Source organism: Podarcis melisellensis (genome assembly GCF_964234715.1).
Source record: "Podarcis melisellensis genome assembly, chromosome: 1".
Lineage (NCBI taxonomy): Eukaryota > Metazoa > Chordata > Lepidosauria > Squamata > Lacertidae > Podarcis > Podarcis melisellensis.
Window position 1 is genome coordinate 68,560,589 of NC_138528.1, and position 16,517 is coordinate 68,577,105.

The 16,517-nt window shown below is 41.8% G+C and overlaps 1 protein-coding gene across 4 annotated transcripts in view; it reads left to right on the top strand.

Moving 5' to 3' along the window:
• The window catches only part of TRIM66 (tripartite motif containing 66), a 58,326-nt gene that overhangs the window by 16,558 nt on the left and 25,251 nt on the right, over positions 1–16,517 (top strand). For all 4 annotated transcript variants that reach the window (XM_081918135.1, XM_081918136.1, XM_081918134.1 and 1 more), the window contains 8 exons: positions 1,953–2,057; positions 6,525–6,672; positions 8,164–8,296; positions 9,667–9,783; positions 11,139–11,253; positions 11,833–11,979; positions 14,262–14,379; positions 15,451–16,397. In XM_081918135.1, the coding sequence (XP_081774261.1) occupies positions 2,049–2,057; positions 6,525–6,672; positions 8,164–8,296; positions 9,667–9,783; positions 11,139–11,253; positions 11,833–11,979; positions 14,262–14,379; positions 15,451–16,397 (1,734 nt within the window). In that variant the 5' untranslated portion in view covers positions 1,953–2,048. The remainder of the gene's footprint in view (positions 1–1,952; positions 2,058–6,524; positions 6,673–8,163; positions 8,297–9,666; positions 9,784–11,138; positions 11,254–11,832; positions 11,980–14,261; positions 14,380–15,450; positions 16,398–16,517) is intronic.

The following is a 16,517-nucleotide window of genomic DNA, read 5'->3' on the forward strand; positions in this document are numbered from 1 at the left end:
GCGTCAACAAAAGATTGTCAGTATCGCCTTTTTTTACCGGCAGGATCTTATAGGAATGTGCATTCAAGGACAATGAATGCTGAGTAACTGGAAAACATCCAAACCTTAGAGAATTACTGGCAGAAATCTAATTAATCATAAGAGTAATGGACAAGTTAATAGCTGAGTATTCTGCAGAGCATTCACATGAGAGAGACAGAGAGCGCTTGTACAGTGATGACAACTTCATACGGAATTATATATGTGCATTTTTCTAGATACATAATTTTAAATAGGCTTACATAATTTAAACCTGAAAAATACGTCGCCCAAGGCAAAGAAGAACCAATCACAGGCAAATTTATTTATATAGGTCTGCAATTCTATTTTCACTTGAAATACAAAGGGGGAAAATTGATGTATTGAGTGATACAGTCACTTTGATCTTTGAGTAACTAGGCCCAAGTGGTTGTCAAAGTAACTACAAGTATGGTTTTAAGAGCATAAGAAATGCCTTGCGTGGCTGAACTAGCAGTCCTTATAATCCAGAATTCTTGCCCCCAACAGATGTTAGGCTGTGAAAACATTGCCAGCTTAAAATGCTACAACATTATTCTTTTTCTCAGCTCAGATTGAAGCTGTTTTGGGGAAAGACATAAAAATGTAGTATATCATAAGAAACAACAGGATAGGTACAGGATTATGGTTAACATTGTGTGTATACTGCTTCCCAAACCAGGGTTTTGAGTATATAAAATGCAAAATAAATGGGAGTGTGTACATAGCCTAAGTGAGCCACCCCCTGTTTGCCCTCAGCATGTGATAATTGAAGGTATACTGCTCTAAACATGGAGGTTCAATTTTGATTTTTCAGAAGTTTCAGCAGAAAGCAAGAATGTAATTCTGTAACTCCTAGAGAACTTGGATTGACAAAGGCAAATATTCATTCACAGTTCATCAATTTACCTTATTTCTACAATACACTGCAGTATTATAATTCTCTTTTAAATCTATGTATTGAATTTATTTAGAATTACAGACTCCCCATACTGAAGGGTTCGTGGTAGGTTTCAGACTACTGTAGTTTATGAAATCATCTCATCTGTGAAAAGCACAAACAAGTAAAGGTACTCTCTGGTCTGTCATTGCTCCCGTGATCAATATAAAGCAAATACTAGCCCCATCCCCTGAGAATACTCGTCTCTGCTTATATGTAGCATCCTCAGATAGTAGGTGTGTCAGCACCAAAAGGAAGCAAGATGACGATCAGCTCTAGCTATTTCTAGCTGAATAACAAACCCTTGGGAGCCATTACCAGCATATGTTGTTGCCCCAGCTGAAAACAGCTTTGCAGGAAAACACTCCATGATTTGCAGTGAATACAACTGACCAAACTGAGGGAGCATAATAACATGAGGAGCATTGGTTGATGTAACCTTGATAAATGAATATCATGGGGTGGCCATATTTTATCCACTACTGTGTATAACAGATGATGTTTTCCTTCTCTTATTTTTTAAAGCCCATAATTTTTAAACTATAATTGTAGGATAAAAGGTCACATTTCCTGAAGCAAAAGTTTTGGTGAAATATACAACAGCAGAAGCCTGCCTTATTTAAAGCGAGACCACTGGTCTATCTGCTTCTGCATTGTCTCCACTGCATTGTCTACATTGACTGGCAATGTAAATATGAACCTCTCCAGGGTCTCAGATGGGAATCTTTCTCAACTCTACCTGGGGATGCCAGGGATCGAACCTGAGACCGTTGGCATGCTGTACCACTGAGCTCTGTCCCTTCTCCAATCTTCCACATTACACATTGTGCATATTTAGAAATAGATACACAGTTCCATAGCCAGTCCCAACTGAGTGGCACTGCCATGCTCTGGTGTACATATTTTAAAACTTGTTTGTGAAATAGCAGTTTATTTTATTTCCTCAACTGTTCTTCTTTTCTACCTCTTTGCTTAGGTATCTTCTCATGTCCCATTTTCTTACACTTCAATTTACCGAGGAATGTAGCTGAACATTTATTTATTGGGGACTTCTGCTACAATAAACCAAGCCATGGCGAGGGTAAGTGGACAATATTCTGAAGCACGCCTGGTGGCCACAGAACCACATGAGGGGCAATAGACAATCAAGGTGTACTTAAGAGTACACCCATTGAAATAAATGGAGTAAAATAATGGAAGTCAATGAGCCTCCTGTGAATATGAGCCACTCCCTTGCCTTAACACTATTAGTTGTCACAAATAATGGTCATTCAGGTTAAGTACAGGCAGCGTAGCATTGATAGTGCAGAAGGCAATGATAGGATTCTCAGCTTCTGCGAAGTACTTCCTTCTCTGATTGTTTTATTTATTGAGTATTACATTTATATCTCATTTTCATCCCTCGGAACTTAAGGTGGCCTACTTGGTTCTCCCCCTCCATATTTTATCCTTGCAACAACCCAAGCTGAATGGAGTTTTGAATGTTATGTTTCATGGCTGAGTAGCCTTTGGAACCCCAGTCTACCAAGTCGTAGTCTACTAACCCCACAATGCCATGTTTACTAAGCACCTAAAAACACCAGGTGCTGTACACGTAAGCTTAAACGTAGACGAGGCCCAGTCTGCAGGCTTACAATCAAATAAACAGGAAAGGAGGGGAAGAAGGTGGCAGCAGCAGGGCTGGTGGAGAAAATAAGGCAGACTTCCCCATTCTCCTTCCAGTTTAGATGCTGCAGAGGAAGCAGACACCTGGAAGCACCCTCAGGTGGCTATTAATGTAGGCAGATCAAGTTTCAAACCCAAGGGATTTATCTTATGGTAACTAACTGTTCCCTGTTTGATGACGCAATAGTTCCCCTAATGTTTCAGCCACAGCCCATTATGTTGCACAAGGCTGGAGTGCAAATACGGTGAGAACGTTTGGGAGGCAGAAAGTTAATGAGGGAAAGCGGAGGGCTGGAGGGAGCAGCGAACTCCAGGCAAGGGGGTTCCTTTTGCTACAGAAGTGAGCATTGCAGTTTTCAGGATTCTTTGGGGGAAGCCATGTGTGGTGTGGATGTGATTTTAGATTATTGGTACAGACTATTTCATACTCTTCAACCCTCCTGATTTGAGCAGGACATCCTGACTTCTGATTGGATCGTGGAATGATCCCCATTTGGGGGCCTGGTGCTTAAAGACGCTTGTTTTTAAGTCTTATGCAAGTCATCTGGCTCCCGCGAAAGCTTGGGAGCAAAAAACGAGCGTCCCAATTTTGATCAGCAGCATGTTGGAGGGTATGCTATTTTAGCATGAAATACATTAGATAAGCATTTATGTGGCTGCTGCAGCTGAGGTTGCTTCCCTGCCTAGAATGTTCACCTTACAAAGAGTTTTACTGGTTGCTTTGAATCAATCTACTGTAAGTATATTCTTTGTAGCCAGCATGGAAAGGAAAAGGAAGGGGCAGCTTTGGCACTGCCAACTGAAATCAAATACTGTGGTTTGTGGGGCTACATTTGCCTTGAAGCCTAACGAGCCTGTAAAAAACATTTTTTTATCACAAGTGCCGCACAGGAATCACCAACAGAGAAGGAAAATCTTTTCTGCAATTGCTTTATATTTGTTTTTGTTAAATAATACTGGTTTGCTGAAGACTTTGAAGTAAAGATAAAGCAGCACGGCCTAGAAACCAATTGCAGTCTTTGAAAAGTTAACAGAAAAGTAACTAGTGTGTGACAGAGTGACCTATCTTAGTTTTTTACCTGAACGTCCCCTCTACTTTTTCTACACAGTGGGAAGTTCAGGCCAGGGTTGCCCTGATGGGATCCCTTTGCTTTGGAAGAGAGAATACTACAGAGACTTGTACTATCTTTGCAGTATTCTTGTTTATTTACACATTTACATGTTGAGGAGTATCAGAGTACATAGTAACAAATATAGGCGGCTCCAGATTTCAACATTTTGGACACCCCACCCCACCCCCGCAGTCCCTATATCAGCTCATTTCAAAAGTAATTCTGTAAAGCAACCACTTGCTTCTAGCACTCTGCCACCCGTCTTGGAATGAAAAGCAAACTTTTTAAAAATACATTGGAGTGTCTTGATTATCGAGAGCTAGTTTGATGTAGCATACAAATAAGAGTGTTTACTTTGCCTGGAGTATTGTTTCTCAGTCTAATTTACTTGACTAGGTTATTGCAAAGATGAATGACATAAGAATTGGAAAGTGCAAAAGTCTTGAAACAACTATCTGTCATCTAGTTGGCAAACTGGCAGATTACTGTAGACAGGAAAAGATTAAAACCTGGGTGTAGCTTGAGCCTCATAAAGACTGAATGCTGTTCAGTTTGGGAAGGAGCTACTGTATATCATTGGGTAGCGGCAATCGCCTCTACATTTTGTGACTTGTCAGCACAAAGGCCAAAATGGGATGTGCAAACCAAATGCAAATATGGCCGCATAAATGCATCTGTTTTACAAACATAACCGCACTCAGTGCTAAATCTCATTTCATAATGTTGTTGCTTCACTTTTTCAAAACAGCTAGGAAAACACTTTTATAGGAAAATGCCTCTATATTGAATCATAACTAATAGTAATTACTAATACTAAAAAGTCTTAATAATGTCTTTACATGTGCAAACCATTCTACGTTCCAAAATTTGGAGGTTAGGGTCCAAGGACTGTGAGTAGAGTCAAAGGAGGGGTCTAATTTCAGGATTTGTGAAAGTGCTTCCCATAAAAATGCCATTCAGGGAAAATGCAGTTCCAGTGTTCTTCACCCTGCCTTTGATGCTTGCTTGTTTCTCACTGTTTAGCTGTCCACATTAGCAACTATGTGCCACCTTTTCATTCCGTTGCAAAGGTGAGCCAAGGAAACCAGGAGGAAGCATAAAACTGGAAGGTCAGTTCCAGAAAAGCATAGGGAAGATTCATATCTAAAAAGCATTTTGAAGCCAAAAAGTAATAGCTGTAGTCTACTTAAAGCTAACATAGCCTGGAACAACCTGCAGCACGCTCCCATAACCCTCTGGGGGGTTCATCATCCTAACAGAATTGCCTGGGAACAACAACAAAAATCTTGAGTCAGATTGTTATAATGATATAGGTGCAGGGAGAGTGGCTTTCACCCTTTGTTCCTGCTATTGTCCTTATTAGAACTGGGGTCCCACATGACTGCTAACTGCAATAGGAGGAAAGCTTGTGGAAAGAGTCTTAATAGCAAAACACGCTGTATAGATTATCACACTGTGAAATAATAATATATGTAGTACATAAAAACATAAGAAGAGCCTGTTGAATCGGGCCCATAGCCCATCTAGTCCGGCATCCTTCTTTCACAGTGGCCAACCAGATGCCTGTACGAAGCCTGAAAGCAGGATTCGAACACAAGGGCACTCTTCCCTCCTGTGGCTTTCAGAAGTACTGCTGCCTCCAGCTGTGGTGGCAGTGTACAAACAGTACAAAATAGCTGTAAGCATATACAGCTGATCAGTTGTCATGGAACCCCATGTAGGCTATAAGGTAAATGGAATAACCAAAATGTTTATTGATATTCATAACCCTGGAATTAAAAGTTGACAGGATGTTAGTCTACAGCCTGTTTTGCCCATTGCCTTGTTCAGGAACTGCCACATGTTTAGTTAAGAGTGTTGTAGAATCAACACACACATCGAAAAATCAGATAGCACAACTAACCTTGCACTAAGCTATGCAGCTGCGGTGTGCTTATAATAAACAGAGAATCAATAATTCCTATCCAAAATATCGACCCAGGAATATTATGTGTATATGCCTGTCATTTTTTATGCTTCCTATCTTTCCAGTGAGTCACTAGTTCTTCATACATTTTTTTGGCAAGCCATAAGAAGCTTCTCAGCTTATATACAATTTTTCACAATTTGATGTTTGAGGGTGTTTTCCTTATCTGTGTACCGAAGATTAATTTGGCAAGGTCTCATCCGGGCCGAGCCTGCTATGTCTTTCCAAGAGGTATACCCATGGAAAATGCAAAGCAAAAGTGCACAGAATGCCTTCAAATATATGCAGAATGCTTTCCCCTCGATGCTTTGTTAACAGTGTTTATCCGAATTGTTTGAACTCTGCTTTGTCACTTTCCAAACATACTCTGTCTACTAGGGTATTCTCCCAGCCATCTGTTGTGTGCAGAGAGCTTTTCATACACAACTGCATGCCGCAAACAGATATTTGCGTGACAATTCTTTTTGTGTAATCAGGACTGTGGCTCAATGGTAGAGAATCTGTCTTGCATCCAGATGTCCGCAGATTCAATCTCTGGTGTTTTATTGTGCTTTTATATATGTTGAAAGCTTCCCAGAGTGACTGGGGAGGGCAGGATATAGATTAATATATATATATATTATTTTCTGTACCTCAACATGCTTTTGACTTGCAAAAGTGTAAAAGATGTGCAATCTTTAAAAAGTCCAACTTCCACATTTGCAGTAAGTTTAGACATCTCTGTGAGTTAATGGGAGGCACCCCAAATTTAAGTTTAGTTTTATTCAGGTCTAAGCTGTTGTTCTTGTTCTTATTATCATTGCAGAATTGCTCTGGATGTAAAGAGAAGAGGCCTGCACACAGTCTGTGTACTAACTGCAACAAGTGGCTATGCAGCTTGTGTACAGAAGAGCATGGGCATGGCAAGGAAACAGGAGACAATTTCTTGCCTATACCATTGAAGGGATGTTCAGGTAGAAATGTAATCTCATGCGGTTCTGTTTTTGCCAAACTTCACCGTGAAGTGCCACTTGCCCCCTTTAAACAGTTGACTTGGGTCACCTGCCACCTGCACTGCTTGCTTGTTGCCTGCCATTCTGTTGTCGCACCGGAGCCTGCCAACGACCTTACATTTTTATGTATATAGGAAGAAAATGGCTGTTTTCCTTAGATCAAGGAGTTTACGAAGGGAAACTTACATCTGGGGAAAATATTTTTACAAATGCACTAGAAGGCAAAGTCAGTCCTCCAGCAATCTCTACCCCATTCCAGAGTCCTCTCAAGTTCCTCAGAAACTAAATGCAACACAGATAACATATTGGAATGTTTTCTCCACAGGCAAAGTAGTGGAGATTTGTGGAGAGCATCAGTAGCTTTAGCGTGTAGGTGTTTAAGGTCTTTACTTCTGAAGGAAGCTTCAGAAATCCCCTGGGGTTTTTTGCCCACCTTTGTTGAAATGTTTTCTGGAATTAAGGCCCTCATTTCTTGTCTTCAGTATGCAAAATGAGACTGGGAGAATCTAGCTTTTCATTATTTGTTAATTTCGTTAATTTAAAATTCATGCAGTGATAAGCATAGAAGAAAGATGCCAGATAATTACATGTCCATCAAAAGAAAACATGGCACCAAAGTTAATGCATACCCTAATAAAATATGCAACACTGCTACATACAAGTGGCAGTTTAATAAAGTATGTAACTTGCTGTATTATACATTACATCTAGATGAGGCAAAAGCTGGTTGTGAATTTGAGGAAATGAAGTTGAGCAAGTCTTCGGAATGGGAACTTGGCTGGAAACTTGCCTTAAGAATGTAAATGACTTTCCCCTTAACTGTCCTAGGAGGCAGGCATGCCAGTAACAAAAAAGAAAAAGGAAAAGACCGTATTTATACTCAACTCCCATTAGTGCCTGGTAGTTTTCCTTTCTTTGAAGCTAGTAGTAAGTGATTGAATCAGAACAATCTCACAGGGACTAAGGGATCTGATGCATGTGCATATCAATATTTATTAGGCATGCTTCTTGGGGGAAAGGAAGATCACATACACCTACTGATTTGGGAAAACTTCGGAACTCAACGTATGTGCATTGTAGCCTGAGGATGGATAAATACGTATAGTAGAACCTGAAGCATTTCGTACAGAGCTTTGAGAACAGAATCGGTTAGTGGTTGAATTAAGCAAATTATACTCAGGATAGGTGATCTTCTTTCTGCTTTGCTCTTGACATTGTGCGCCAAAGAAACTCTGGTGTCGTGCTTAAAATAGATTAGGAAAATAAACTATAAATGCAAATTTGTTTATTTTGCATAAGAGTGCTCAGATTACATGCTCTATTCCACACTCAATAAAATTACAAGAGAATAGGGGGAGAGCAGTAGAATGACAGTAGGGCAAGAACTTAAGGCAAATGCCATGGCATTTTTGTATACCTCTGGAGTAATTTTGTATTAATCCTGCTTTCCAGGAGCTGATGGGGAAACAAGTGAATTTCCCTTGTTCTGCCCAATGCACAGTCAAGAGACACTCAAACTGTTTTGTGAGACCTGCGACGCCCTCACTTGCCGCTGCTGCCTTCTAACGGAGCACAAGGAACACAGGTACTAAATATTTATTGTCCTTTGTTCTTAGTCTAGTGCTACAAGGAAGAGCCTAGTGATTGAAAGGATAAGGTTGCCCCACTTTATTTTTCTATCACAATGTTTCTTCAGCTGTACAGAAGGTCACACATCCTACTATGCAATGTAAACTTCCACTGTTTTCACATGATGCACTTACCACACCATCCTGTCTTACCTAGAGGTAAGACCCAGTTCAGAATTGAAACCTTTCTTGGGGAAAAGTCTCATAGTACTCAGTGGAGGTAACTTCCAAATTAGTTTGGACCAGGATTGGGCTTTTGTGTCCCATTTGAATACTATGAAAGTGGGAAAGAATTTGGAGGAAAGTATAGGCCAGTGCAGGTTTTAGATTAATCTTTGGAGGTTATTTGGAGCAAAGCTGGGTTCGACTTCACATATGAAAATTATTGTCGTTTCCTCAGTTCTTCAACACACACTTATGAAATCCTCATGTGTGCAATTAGTAGACATTTGTGATTATGAAGGGAAGGTGAAGCAGTCTGTGTAGCAGCTACAAATGATATTGTGATTTTTGATAGTTGTGGAGTATATATTGAATAATAAAAAACTAATGTTGTTCAGGAAACAGTTTTAGGAGAAGGCAGCTGTCAAATATGTACCCAGATTTGCACACATAATCTGGTAGTCCTTGACTGGGTGGTATATGAATAATGATGCCAAGACAGTAGAAAAGCTGCTGGGGTCTTCTGGAAAGTTTTTGGTTGACTGGACCTTGGGCAGATCCACACCATACATTTAAAACACATCCCATACCTGTTTAAAGTACATAACTTGCCCCAATAATCCTGGGAAGTGTAGGTGCTGAGAATAGTAGCTCTGTGCGGGGAAAACTTCAGTTCCCAGGGTTCTTTGGGGGAGTCCATGTATTTTGGATGTGAATTGAATGTGCTTTAAATGTATGCTGTAGATCTGCCCTATCTTCAAACATACATATTTAACACTTCCTGACTGCATCATGTGTGACTTCCATATGTGAAGGTGCCATCATGGGTCAAACACCAAAGACAAAGGTGTCTCCTCCTTTCAGGCACTTTGTTGTTCAGTGGAGGCAGTTTGCATATTTAGTGGTGTGTCATTTATGTGTTGAGTAGTCAAATCTAGACAGTACAAGTGATGTATGAACCTGCCCATATGGTTTGGTGCAGAGGTGGGGAACATGTTTTGGCCTGAGGATCACGTTCCCATATGGGCAATCTGTCAGGGGCCACATGCCAGAGGCGCAAAACCTTCTTGCGCTGGATTTGAACCGAAGACTGCTCACTGTAAATTTATGAATTTATTAGCAGAAGAATAAAAAACAACACAAAAGGCTTCTCTTCTTTTCCTAGGTTCAGGCATCTCCACGAAGCTTTACAAAACCAGAGAGCCATCCTGGAAAATGTGACGGCTAAAGTGGAAGAGAAGAAAAATGGGGTGCAAGTCTCAGCCAAACAGATTGAAGACAGGTAACTTTCAAGGACACATTCTAGGCAAGGAAGAACGGAGAGGGTGTGGCTGGGGACAGGATACAAACACTTTACAAGGAACAGAAAGAGAGACCTGGCCTGGATGGCTGCATTTGGCCTCAGACCTGATGTTCTCACAATAAGGCAGTCAGTGATGTTTTTGAAGGTGGCCTAAGTAGGGACATAACTGGGGCACATCATCTGAAGGAAAGGGGTGTGGCTTGCCTACTTGTTTCCCCCACCCCACCCCCACTTTTCTTTGATTCCATATCTGGAGTGATGAAGGGGAAAATATGCAGAACTCTCTGACCCTCTTGGGCAGAAAAGTATGGGGTGTGTGCTTTTGCTGGAGGTAAACACTTCAAAGAGAGGAGATCTGACTAGCATGCTGTCTTGTTCTAGGTATTCAGTAACATGTGGAAGAGGTGGCCAGTTTGCCTAGCTGTGTTAGATGGGAGGGCAAACATCCTTTGGCATTTTGCTAAATTTACAGCCCAGTCTTGTGCAAGTTTGTTCAGAACTATGTTCTGCTCAGTGGATTGCTATCCTAAATTAGTAGCTTAGAATAATTAGTAGCTTAGAAAGATTGAGGGCACAAGGAGAAGGGGACAACAGAGGACGAGATGGTTGGACAGTGTTCTCGAAGCTACGAACATGAGTTTGACTAAACTGCGGGAGGTAGTGGAAGATAGGAGTGCCTGGCGTGCTCTGGTCCATGAGGTCACAAAGAGTCGGACACGACTAAACAACTAAACAACAACAACAACAACAGAATAATAGCTAGGTTATTCAGGGTTAGATGCAGGAAAACTCAATTCAAATCTAAGCTCAAGTAATGCTTGGTGAGATATAAAGAATGCAATAATAAGTATGCCCAATAAGGAGTTGCCACTATTACAGCAGTTAAAAGGGTTTCTTTCTGTCTCCAATGATACAAGAATAGCCACACCAATTACCCTCAATGATAAAATGCTGAGAACTTCAGTCTGACAACTTAGTATACACATATAAAGGTTTTGCTATAATCTATTAATAATGAACTAGATAAATATAATCATTGCTTTCTCAAGAAACCTGGCAAATTTGCTAAAATTAGGCAGTGTTGACTTGTCACCCTGATTCAGCAAAACTCTTTTGGAAAGTTCTACGTTTGAATCCATGAAGCATGTATTTCAAGTTAGCAGAAGTGCATGCAAGCTTAGGATCATGATATTAGCCAGATCATAGTACTAAGTGCTTTGAAAGATGCAAGCCATATACACTAGTTGGCTTCCTGGTGCAATTGATAATGCATTCACAAACCTTCTCATATATGGGTACACACAGTGAAGTTGTCAATGGCTTCTTTTCTACAGATTGTTTGAAGTAAAGCACCTGCAAAGGAAAGTGGAAAACCAGATCAAAATGGCCAAGATGCTCCTGATCAGTGAAATAAATAAGAGAACGAATGTTCTACTTGAACAGCTAGAGGTAAGTAGGGTGGTTCTAACGTAGCTAAGGCAGATCATTACATGCAGACATAAAAACAAGAATTTATTTATGTGGCAAACTCAAAGGTCAAGAAATGCACGGGGTGAGAAAAACTGAAAGGGGGAGTCCTTCCTCAGCTGATGTGGGGATGTCTGGTAATGAATAGGGTGCTTTGGGAGAAGGGCAGCTGGGCAAGAGATTTGGAAACAGCACAGCTAGATGTCCATGGTGCCTACAGTACCAGTGGGACTGCCTATATCAGGAGTGGGGAAAGTTTTTCAGCCTGAGAGCTGCATTCTCTCATGGGCAATCTTCTGGAGGTCACATGCCAGTGGTGAGTGAGGTCAGAGGCAAAAGTGGGAAGGACTAATGGCAACATTGAGCGGAGCAACAAATTGAGTCTTATCTTTCTACAGTAGGCTATATTCCACCCATGCAAAAGCAAAAGTTTTCTGACTTTTCTTAGATGTTTCTGACACCAACACATGTTTCTCCATCTTTCATCCAAGCAAGCAAGAGGCATCATCACAGGTCCAATGCCTATGATGAGTAGTTTCTTTTGTTTCTGACTCTTGACAGAGAATCACCAGTGAAAGGAAGCAGAAACTGGAACAACAACTTCAGGGCATCATGGTGTTAAACAGGCAATTTGAACACGTGCAGAACTTTCTCAGCTGGGCAGTGTGCAGCAAAAACAGTGTTCCATTCCTCTTCAGTAAGGAGCTGGTAAGTCTAAATGCTCACTGCAATCCCAAAATGCAAAAAAGGAAGGGAAGGGAGAAAACCAAGTCCCCAAAGAAGCTAATGGGAAAAATTCATGAACTCTTCTACTGTACTGGTGGCTCTAGACTTTTAAGAGTACTTCTAGGTCTTCCAGAAGCTGAAGCAAAAAGGAGGTTGGCAAGCGACTCCATTAAAAAGTTAATTCTGCATTAGTGGGAATCTTTGTGGTGGCTTCTGCTAGGGCAGTGCATTAGTTGAATATGGCCTAATATGTTTAGAAACTTCTGTTTTGAGTGGAAATACACAGATTAAAGTGGAAATGGAACAGTTGAATTATGGGCAAACAAATGCAAAAGTGGCATGGTCTGGAAGTTTATTGATTTGCCCATCCCTAGTCCTTATATAGATTGAGACTGCTTTTCATGCTAAAACATGGTGCCAATCACCCACACAACCAGTCATCTGGAAGCATATATAGTGCATATACAGTGCATAGGATGTTTTCTTGTGATCAGCATGGGACTTTAGTGCTGACCCAGAAGCATAGGAAACAGAACAAGATCCAGTGCCTTTCCCCCCATGCTAACACAGTCATTCACATAACGCCTACCTCATTCATGATTTACAGTAGCTTCCCGTTACTTTCATCTAGAGTGGGACAGGATATGGAACTGGTGTGAACTGAAGATACAGCACAATAATGATGCATTTATGTATTTAAGTATATATTAATTACCTGTCTTCCGAAGAGGCAACCAAGACAATGTAAGGCAACATGAACTAAAAATCTGCATTAATATGGTAGGAGCTAAAGCAAATAATGAAAATACAAAAGGTACACATGTGTACTGTAAAGAGTAAATGCCCATAACAAATAATTAGGCCCCCTAAACTAGCCCTGTGTGGTGCAGATCTGGTTGTCTTATGAATGCAGACTTAAAGGTAAAGGTAAAGGTACCCCTGCCCGTACGGGCCAGTCTTGACAGACTCTGGGGTTGTGCGCCCATCTCACTTAAGAGGCCAGGGGCCAGCGCTGTCCGGAGACACTTCCGGGTCACATGGCCAGTGTGACATCGCTGCTCTGGCGAGCCAGAGCTGCTCACGGAAACGCCGTTTACCTTCCCGCTGGTAAGCGGTCCCTATTTATCTACTTGCACCCGGAGGTGCTTTCGAACTGCTAGGTTGGCAGGCGCTGGGACAGAGCAGCGGGAGCGCACCCCGCAGCAGGGATTCGAACCGCCGATCTTTCGATCGGCAAGTCCTAGGCGCTGAGGCTTTAACCCACAGCGCCACCTGTGTCCCTGAATGCAGACTTACTTCTGAGTAAATATGCATAGGATGCCATTTTGCTGAATCAGTAATATTCCAGATGAGATTAGTGTGAAAGAGAGATCCTATGCTCACAGTGGAGTTTCTGGATATGGCTTTAGGTTGCTTTCTATGTGCAGTACTTTATTGGGAAAAACACATATAAAAATATCGTTTGTAATTATGGGAGAAAGATTGTGAGACAGTAAGGATTTGATTACACAGTAAAGTATTGTGGATTGTTATCTCAGCCTTGTTTCATACATCAGCAACTTATCAATTATTTATTTTATTTAGAGAATTAATAAACCACTAGATCAAAAGAAATTTCCCAAGTGGTGTACAGATAGAATTATAAATAAAAACACGGAAAAAGTCATACACCAGTTAAAAACAAGTGTACATAGAATCACCACCATCTTTAAAAACAAGGATAAAAATCAATGACTTTAAAAGAAAAATCATTAACTAAATCACATGTCTGCCACAACAAAGGTGCTGCCTTACTAAAGGAATGACGCCTCACAAATGTGGAACATACATTATGTGGCACTTGCAAAAGTGCCAGTTTTGCAGAAGCATACTTCTTGTTCACTATTTCAGGCTATTTGCTGGTCTCCATAGCAATCTGAGTAACTTTACTCTCCACTGAAGTTTGCATAGCAGACATTACATTCCTGCTGTTGTCTGCATGCAAAATCATTTCTCCTGCAGTGATGGACAACTGGCTTAGGAGTCCCGGATTTCAACATGAATTCCTTTTCTCTCATTAGTTCACTTTAGCTAGGAGATTCTTGCCTTGAAAATGTAAGCAAATCGAAAAGCGAAATGAAATAAAAGGATAACTGAATGGGCAAGTAAGCAATAATGGAAAATGGAAGTGTAGGGTCATTTAAAGTTATAAGTCATAATCAGCTGTGATTGATAAAACATTGATCATCATTAACTCTAACAGTAATTTTTTTATTTGTTACCAGATTGTGTTTCAGATCCAGCGTTTACTAGAAACAAACTGTAATACTGATGCAGGTCCTCCTTGGAAGGTCAGATTCACATGGGACCCATCTTTCTGGACTAAACAACTGTCCAATTTAGGTAAAAAAAGTATACAATGTTAGGTTTCCTTTGAGTTCATTAGATGAAAATATGTGTGTGTGTATTATCAGTATTGATGTTAATTTTTCCACTGCTACCACTGTGACAATTCTTTGAAAGTCACACTTAATATGTCACCCAAAAGCTGCTACAAGGTGAGTCAAAAGGGTGCGTGCGGAAAAAGGCCAAGTTGTGAGTTATACCCCTATGCGAGTGACATAGGCGCCACTAATTTGCTTTGGTGGCATAAGAATGAAAACACGCTCACACACATGCATATCCATACATAAATAACCATGCCAGAATCAAAGACCTGATTGAAAGTAGGGGAATAATGTTGATGTAGTCCTTTCCATATCAGGAGAAACATTTTTTTGGGGGGGGGGCACCAAAAGGCAGCCATGTAGTATACACCCACCTACACGCTGAAATAGCTACTGCTGAAATAATCTCACAAGCCCTTCTGAAATTAAAAGATTGCTTACAGCATGGGTAGGCAAACTAAGGCCTGGGGGCCGGATCTGGCCCAATCGTCTTCTAAATCTGGCCTGCAGATGATCCGGGAATCAGTGTGTTCTTACATGAGTAGATTGTGTGCTTTTATTTAAAATGCATCTCTGGATTATTTGTGCGGCATAGGAATTTGTTCATTTTTTTTCAAAATATAGTCCGGCCCCCCACAAGGTCTGAGGGACAGTGGAGCCGGCCCCCTGCTGAAAAAGTTTGCTGACCCCTGGCTTACAGTGTCTTTATGGAAGTGCTACAAATGACAATTTGGGGAAAAGTCATACATCCCCCTTTGGGCTGGCTATTATCTCCCCACTCCTCTACTTTTAACAGGGCTTAAAACAACAACAATTCACTATATGCCTCCATTTGATACTCAGACTCTAGGAGATAATGCAAAAGGTGCGATTCTGTGGAAGTATTTCTGAAGAAGGTTTCCCCTGAAGGAAGATTTGATAGCCTGTTTCTAGCACATGTTGACCCCCTCCTGGTGGGTGGGTGGGTGTTTTTCTCCCCTTTGCTGGTGCATCCTTCCCGTTTTTATTTCTTCCTTGCTTTCTGCAGGCCACTTGTCAATGGAGGGGGGACCAATCCATCACTCAGAAGTGCCATCCTATGGAAGTATGCAAGGAATGCAGCCCTCCTTGTATCATCATCACGGACACCATTCGCCAGCACCACAGCATGACTCTCTCAACAACCAGTCCCACCAGTTCCAGCCTCCTGTTCATTGCCCTACCCCTGTGTGCTGCACCCATTGCCTTAACATCCCACACATGAACAAAGGACAGCTTCCTCATCAAACCATGAGCCATGCTCATTCCTTCCGACAGCCTCCTGAGATGCAGCACCACCAGCAGCATTTCCCTCTGCAGTATAGCCAGCAGCAGCACGAAAGAGAACAGAGGTGCACCTCTCGACCCGTGAAAACACTGCAGCCTTGTGCCGAGCAGAAATCTCACCAGGAGCACGATAGCTTATCTGCCAGGATGGGAAAGCATTCCCAAGAGCAGCCGTTGCAACAGGCAGCACATCCCATTTATCCCCTTCCCCTGCATGATGGTCAACAAGGCCAGGCTGGACATTCCCAGCAGCTGCCTGCGCAATCTGCTCTGCACAGTCCGACAGTGCAAGTTCAGCTTGGTCCTCTCCAGAAGCTAAAGCTGAATCACTTGCAGCAGCAACAGCAGCAGCAGCAGCAGCAGCAGCAGCAGCAGGAACAGCCACCCTTGCCGCCGCCACTGTCGCCACAGCAGTCATCTACGACAGGTCAGAACGAGAAGGCTCACGAACAAGTGCTACAGCAGAGTTTGGACATCATGCACCACCAGTTTGAACTGGAGGAAATGAAGAAAGACCTGGAGCTTCTCCTCCAGGCTCAGCAACCGAGCCTGCAAGTGAATCAGGCCAAGCAGCCTCAGCATGTTCAGCAAACAATTGTGGGGCAAATAAACTACATTGTGAGGCAGCCGACGGCAGTTCAGCAGCAAAGCCAGGATGAAGCCCAGCAGGTGAGTTTGCTAGGTCTGTCATTTTCTTTTTTTTGGTCTCTAGCTGTTTAAATGCCCTAACCAAAACTTGGTACCAAATAGGCCCCAATGCAGATAGGTTAGCACAGATTTAAAGCCAGT